Source organism: Kogia breviceps, chromosome 12 (assembly GCF_026419965.1).
Source record: "Kogia breviceps isolate mKogBre1 chromosome 12, mKogBre1 haplotype 1, whole genome shotgun sequence".
Lineage (NCBI taxonomy): Eukaryota > Metazoa > Chordata > Mammalia > Artiodactyla > Physeteridae > Kogia > Kogia breviceps.
In genome coordinates, this window is record NC_081321.1 from 86,985,124 (window position 1) to 86,992,775 (window position 7,652).

General features: G+C 40.3%; 1 protein-coding gene across 1 annotated transcript in view; it reads left to right on the top strand.

The window, feature by feature from the left end:
* The window catches only part of C12H12orf75 (chromosome 12 C12orf75 homolog), a 98,868-nt gene extending 92,579 nt beyond the window's left edge, over positions 1-6,289 (top strand). Inside the window, exons 5-7 of the mRNA XM_067010023.1 lie at positions 825-904; positions 2,477-2,507; positions 5,408-6,289. Coding sequence (XP_066866124.1) covers positions 825-904; positions 2,477-2,507; positions 5,408-5,519 — 223 coding nt within the window. The 3' untranslated portion in view covers positions 5,520-6,289. The remainder of the gene's footprint in view (positions 1-824; positions 905-2,476; positions 2,508-5,407) is intronic.
* The last annotated feature ends 1,363 nt before the right edge of the window (positions 6,290-7,652 follow it).

Sequence of the window (7,652 nt, forward strand, 5' to 3'; positions counted from 1 at the left end):
TTGCTTCTTCCAAACAAGCTTGGTTTGTCCTGTGCACACGGCTTGTGCTAGTTTCCATCTTGTGGCCTTTGGAGGTGCTGTTCTCTAAGATTGGATGACATCTCTTCCTTCCTTCAGGCTTCTCTGTCCTTCCATCCTCTGATTAGCAGCACTCCACTCTCATTACTCGTTATCTCTCTCTCTTCCTCCTCACTTTATGTCTACCTACAGGTAAAGTGTGTTTTTGTGTCCATAGCACCTCATACCACATTGACCACTCTGAATTCTTGATAAATGTTGACTTATTAACTGTAACATGTCACGCTACTGATATTTATTACTCTACTAAATTCTAAAAATCCCAACTTCTCTTCTTTCTCATTGCAAGTAAAATATCTAAAAATTCTACTACACAGCTTTCTTTTTAAAATATATAGCTTCTTTTTTTTTTTTGGTGGTACGTGGGCCTCTCACTGTTGTGGCCTCTCCCGTTGCGGAGCACAGGCTCCGGACACGCAGGCTCAGCGGCCATGGCTCACGGGCCCAGCCGCTCCGCGGCATGTGGGATCTTCCCGGACCGGGGCACGAACCCGCATCCCCTGCATCGGCAGGCGGACTCTCAACCACTGCGCCACCAGGGAAGCCCCTAGCTTCTTTTTTTAACATAGAAAAACAATTATCTCTCCAAGGACGATAATATTCTGAATTCTACTTTTGAAAAGTCATGAGTTATTTTAATAATTCTATAATTGTTTGAAGGGCCCCATGCTGTCATCAGTTTCTGCAAATGTTTAGTAACCATGTCGTGTGGTCTGATTTTTCTATCTCTGCTTCTTTTCATCAAGAAACTATGGAGGGGTGTATGTTGGTCTGCCATCTGAAGCTGTCAATATGGTGTCCAATCAAACAAAGACTGTGCGAAAAAGTAAGTAAAACCATGTGACGTTTACTCTATCTACATGTTTATTTTTTTTGTTTTGTGAAAAACGTATGAAATGTATATTTCAGCTCGCCTGACTCACCCTACATATTACTGACTTGCAGTGAACTGTGTATAAGAGCCATAGCTGGGACTTCCCTGGCAGTCCAGTGGTTAAGACTCCGTGATCCCACTGCACAGGGCGTAGGTTTGACCCCTGGTCGGGGAACTAAGATTACGCATGCCGCTCGGTGCGGCCTTTAAAAAAAAAAACCAAAAAAACGATATCTGCTCATTTTAATCATTTGTTGAAATTGCCACCCACATGATGAGAGGAATTCCAGAGCAAAATTTGGCTTCCGTTTGTGGTTATGCTCCATGGATATTTTAAATTTCCTGTTAATTTCAGTGATGATCAGTGTGAAAATGAAAGCAAACATTTCAGTAAGTTTCTGGAGTTTTTGTAGAACATAAAGGTACATTCCTATAATACATTATAAATGTGACTGATAAGTAGTCTGGTGATTAGAAGAAAATTAACTGTCTTTTGTATAATGAAATGAGGTGGAGGCTCCTTTTTCTGAGTTTTAGTAGTTAGTAATTGCAGGGCTAATGAAGTTCTTTTGGTAATAGGTACGATTGCAGCCTTGTAGATAGCTTCTTGCTTATGTAAATTTTTTTTAAAATTTATTTTTATTTATATTATTTATTTTTGGCTGTGTTGGGTCCTCTTTGCTGCGCATGGGCTTTCTCTAGTTACGGCGAGCAGGGGCTACTCTTTTTTTTTTTTTTCCAATACGCAGGCCTCTCACTGTTGTGGCCTTTCCCGTTGCGGAGCACAGGCTCCGGACGCGCAGGCTCAGTGGCCATGGCTCACGGGCCCAGCCACTCTGCGGCATGTGGGATATTCCCGGACCGGGGCACGAACCCATGTCCCCCGCATCGGCAGGCGGACTCTCAACCGCTGCGCCACCAGGGAAGCCCAGGGGCTACTCTTCATTGCGATGCTCTGGCTTCTCGTTGCGGTGTCTTCTCTTGTTGCGGAGCATGGGCTCTAGGTGCATGGGCTTCAGTAGTTGTGGCACATGGGCTCGGTAGTTGTGGCTCTTGGGCTCTAGAGCACAGGCTCAGTAGTTGTGGCGCACGGGCTTGGTTGCTCCGTGGCATGTGGGATCTTCCTGGACCAGGGCTCGAACCTGTGTCCCCTGCATTGGCAGGCGGATTCCTAACCACTCCGCCACCAGGGAAGTCCCTTAAGTAAATTTTTAAGTGTGGCTCGTGGTGAAGAATGCTGATTTACTAATCAATGTGCAGTTGTCTGATAATATGGTTTTAAAGAACTATTAATATGTACACATACAATTATATATATGTAATATTTGATTTAATTTGTACACAAGCCTTTATTATTTCTAAACATACTATGGTTATTTTTTCCTCATTGGTTTTTCTCTACTTGATGATTTAGACTAGCAAATACATATATGTCACAACTATTTGTAGTTTTGTAGGAAACTAGAATATATTCTTTACAACTGAACATTTAACTTTTCTTAATTTTCTCTTTTTTAAGATTAGAAGAAAGTAGTATCATGACAATAATCAAGAGGTACTGTATATTTTTCTAAATAATTCTATACATTTAGCCTGGATGAATGAACTGTAGATATTAGTCCTCTATATTTCTAAGAAATCTTGAACTTGAGTATGAGGAGGGGTCTCATCTTGTGGTTAAATCTATGGAACCCAATATATTTTATTGTAAAGAGGTCTTTAATGATTAGATCAATTGTCTTTGCAGTTACTTTTTTTCATTAATATTTTTTCAAATGTAACTTAATTCATTTAATAAAGAACAAGCTGTTTGCCTAGACTACCAGGGTTTTACTCTTCATTGCCAAAATCTTTGAGGGGCTAGGACCCTGGAAATGACAGACAAGAGAGGTTGGGAATTAGATTAGGGTCAATATTAAATGTTTGGCAGTAGTCAGGGGTAGTTGATATACAGAGAGAAGATGTACCAGCACCAAAACTCCAGTAGAGAAAGGCAATCGTCAGTGTGCAAAGATGCAATTTTTCAGGAAGGAATAGTAAAATCATAGACCAAGTTTAAAAGATGAAGCACCGTGGACCTGGTGAAGAGCTTGGAGTTAGAATTATAAGACAAACAAGAACAAGGACAGAAGAAAAATAGCTTTCATTTCTTAACTACTGTCTGGGTACTAGTCTCTAAAAGATACTGAGCAGCATTTCCATTGAGGAAAAGAGCTTCTGTTCACCTGGACCAAAATGCATGCGATGCTTAGATCCCCACTTTCAGTCTTGCTGAATGACATCCCACCTCTTTTTTTGTTGTTGTTTTTTGCGGTACGCGGGCCTCTCACTGCTGTGGCCTCTTCCGCTGCGGAGCACAGGCTTCGGACGCGCAGGCCCAGCGGCCACGGCTCACGGGCCCAGCCGCTCCGCGGCACGTGGGATCCTCCCGGAACGGGGCACGAACCCGCGTCCCCTGCATCGGTAGGCGGACTCGCAACCACCGCGCCACCAGGGAAGCCCGACATCCCACCTCTTTTGAACATCCAGTGATCAGGAATGCTCTGTCTCCTGAGATGGCCCATTCTCTTTTGGGTGTCGAACAACCTTGGATTTGAATTCAGGCTCTTTCACTTACTAGCTGGGCAAGTTTCTTCCCCCAATGCCTGTTGGAAGGGTTCTTATTAGGATTAAATGTGAAGTAAATGGTAGCTTCTGCTATAATTGTCATTGTCATCGTCACCATCAAGATCATCATCACTGTACCATCATCCTTTTTTGTAACCAGAATCCAGCCATTGGTAGATCAGAAGCAAGACTGATTTGATATTGAGCCAGCTTCTGGCGGAGGGCCAGTACTGATTGATGCTGGTGTCTGGGATGGGATGGGTTGCAGAATAAGCTCACAGGTAGAGACAAATAAGCTTTCCTACTGGAGAAAAGGGACATGGAAGCTGTAACTAGTTTCTTCTGGACAAGAAATACAACAATATTGGGCAGCTGCTTCTTCAAAGACCCTCTCATCAAAGGCTACAGCATTATGGAGCATTATTCCCTAGGGCCCATAACCACCTTAGGGTGCTGAGCTGCTCTTTAGGAGCTTACTGGAGATTTTCTATTTCTAGTATTTTTAACAGAGTTCTGACTCTCATGTAGATTTCTAAGTTCCCCGCCAGTTTTCCCTGATGCAGCAGTGGTTTTACTATTTGCATCAAATAGAAAAGATAATCTAGTTGAAAGTAGGCATATATTAGTGTTTACCCTCCTGAAAACAGGGTGTATTTCAAAAAGCATCTGAATAGAGTAGGAAGAAGTGCTGTGTAGATAGATACCTGGAGACTTGGTAGCTCTGCTGTTAACACAGGACCTTAGATGGAATCCCTTACCTTCTCCCAGCTTCACCCAATTTCAGCTTTTACACGACAGAGTTAGACAAGATGATTGTCCAGCTTTGTATATGGATCTAAAATTTCCTGATAACAGTTGAGCGCTATTGCTGGTTAGTCAGCCCACATAACATTAGACAGCTAGGTAGACTATTTCCCTACTGCTCATGGCTATCAATATAAAAATGAAAACTATTTTATTGCCATCCTTCTCTCCTCTCAATTTCCGCCATTCTTTTCCTCTATTGCTAAACAATCCATTTGCCTCTTTTGAATTATCTGAAAAGTTTTCTAAGTTGATAGGCTCTCCATTTACTCAATTGCTAAGCATCCATTGTGGTACTTATCTGTGAGGCATCTGAGCTTAAATTATTGAGCAGAAACCCCGATGAGAGGAGACATTTTATGGGAAAGATTGGAGACACTTTTTTTTTTTTTGACCCAACGTATAAAACCTCTCTAGAGATAAAGCCACCGAACTCACTCAGTGACCCAACTTCAAAGTTGACTTGGTTACTTTTTGAAGCAAATTGAGGAATGATTTCAGAATCAAAGTTACTTATATCACGATACAGATGTGTAGTTTCTTCCCTAGATGACCCAAGGGTGAACGTCACGCCCGTTTAGGTATACGGAGTGCTGCCAGCACAGTGATGCTTCTCAAATGCCAGTGGGTGGGCTCGCTGCATCAGATCCCCTGGGGGAGCTCGAGGAGAAGTGGGTGGCTCGCCCCTCTTCCCGAGAGGGTCTGACCAAACGAGGAAGGGATAGCTTGTGGCTGAGCAGTTGGCGTCTTTGTGATGTTGCCGTGGAGCTTGGTTCAGGCATCCTCCTGTTGTATTTTGGTTATAAGTTTAGAAGTCTCTCTCTCCACCTGACTTTGTCTCTTCATGCAACTGTCATCAGTGCTTCACACTGTGCTGGCCACACATTCAGTCTCAAATCAATACTGGACGGATGTTGAACGTGTGTTTTACTGAAAAGAAAATCAGTAAATAATTTGCAGGCTTAACGCTGATATGTTTTTACCTAAGTGGTGCCTTTTCACGCTTTCTAACTCTTTTCCCTTTTTTGTTTGTTGCCTTCATAGCCTGCTCATCAAGATCTGGATGGAATTTTTGCTTTGTGGGATTTTTGTAACGTGCACAGACATTTCCAAGGAAATTCTAAGCAGTCGCTCCCCCCCCACCCCAAATTCTTAGTTTATAGTTAAAACCCACGGGTACATATTGAATGTTGTGGTACTAGAGAGGAATTGGTTAAACAACACACGTATATGGAACTATATTTGGTCCACCTGCGGAAGACAAGCTTACAAAGGGTTCTTGCCCAGCTGGCTGCTGTGCCCCAGCTGCCGTTCTCACCCTGGCCATCCCCACAGCTCATGAAGATCATGTCTTTTCACTGATACTTTTTTGATAGTTTTTATATAACAAAATCCTTCATCTATTTATAACTTACAATAATAAGGCACTATTGATGAATTGCCCAAAGTAATATATTTGTCTGTTATCTTTCACTATTTCTACTTCATGTTAATGTTTAGCTGTAAAATTGTTAAATTGATTCTTACTGTTAGCGCTTTCCTTTTTTACGATTTGGTTTTCAGCTTGATTTAAATATCAGAGGAGTTTCTTTATTGAGAACAATGTACTCTACATGGCAATACTTAAACTGTTGAGGTTTGCATGCCGTATGTACATTTCGATTAATTTCCTATTTTCTTTAGTCAGGGGCTTATGTAACTACAAATACTTCATAGCCATTGAGTCTCCCATTCTACCTGTGTGGGATCAGAGCACCTCATCATGTTAATTCTACACTGTTTTCAAGGACTTATCACTGATGATTAGTCGGATATTTGGAAAGTTCTTAATTTGATAGTGATCATGTGTATCCACTTAGTACTGAAATGTAAATCACTCAATTTACCAGTGTATTTCAACAATTAAAACATTTTTATCCCTCTTTACCTGGATTTCTTCATTATTTTTCAAAAGAGCAGTTTCAAATAAGTCACAAATTGTGATGTATAGATATAATACATCAGTATAAAAGTAAAAATGTATAAATAGATTACTATGAAAAACCAAAATTTTTCACAAGAAGAAAAGCATTATCTTATGTATTTGGTCCGTACAACTATCCTAGGGACATCAAAAATTTTTTTTTAAAATATTTTTACTGGAGTATAATTGCTTTACAATGATGTGTTAAGTTTCTGCTGTACAGCAAAGTGAATCAGCTATATGTATACATATATCCCCATATTCCCTCCCTCTTGAGCCTCCTTCCCATCCTCCCTATCCCAGCCCTCTAGAGGGACATCCCATTGATCTGAAAAGTAAAGCTGAAGATTAAATTCACTGAGAAATGATTACGATACAGCTACTCCTGTCCCATATCCACATATCCATAATGGAATTTAGGTGAAACATCAGCAGTTTATCCCATTAGAGATAACAGATTAACTTTTTGAAAACTTTTAATTTTGAAATAACTTTAGATTTACAGAGGAGTGTAAGGATGGTACAGAGAGTTCCTATATGCCCTTCATTTTTTAAAAAATTAATTTTTATCGGAGTAGAGTTGATTTACAATGTTGTGTTAGTTTCTGCTGTACAGTGAAGTGAATCAGTTATACATATACATATATATCCACTTGTTTTTAGATTCTCTTCCCATATAGGTCATTACAGAGTATTGAGTAGAGTTCCCTGTGCTATACAGCAGATTCTTATTAGTTATCTAATCTTATTATTAATCTTATTAGTTATCTATCTTATTATTTTATATATAGTTGTGTGTATATGTCAACCCCAATTTCCCAATTTCCCAATTTCATCCCTCTCTCTTCTTCCCCCGTGGTATCCATACGTTTGTTTTCTACGACTGTGACTCTATTTCTGTTTTGTAAATAGGTTCATTTGTACCATTTTTTTTAGATTCCACATATAAGCAATATCATATGATATTTGTCCTTCTTTGTCTTTCTATGTCTGACCAGCTTCCCCTAATGTTAAATAACATCTTACAAAACATAGCACATATGTCAAAACTGAGAAATTGAACTTTGGTTCAATGCTATAAACTAAACTGCAGCCTGTCATTGGATTCCATTAGTTTTTCTATTAATGTCCTTTTTCTGTTCCAGGATCCAACCCAAGATCACACTGCATTCTGCTGCATTTAGTCATCCTGACTCCTGAGTCTCCTCTTCCTGGCATCTTTCTCAGTCTTTCTTTGTTTTTCACTACAGAGGTGAAGTGCCCCTCTCATCACATCGTATCATAATATCTCATGATTTCGACATGACTTGTTATTGGTGGTATTAA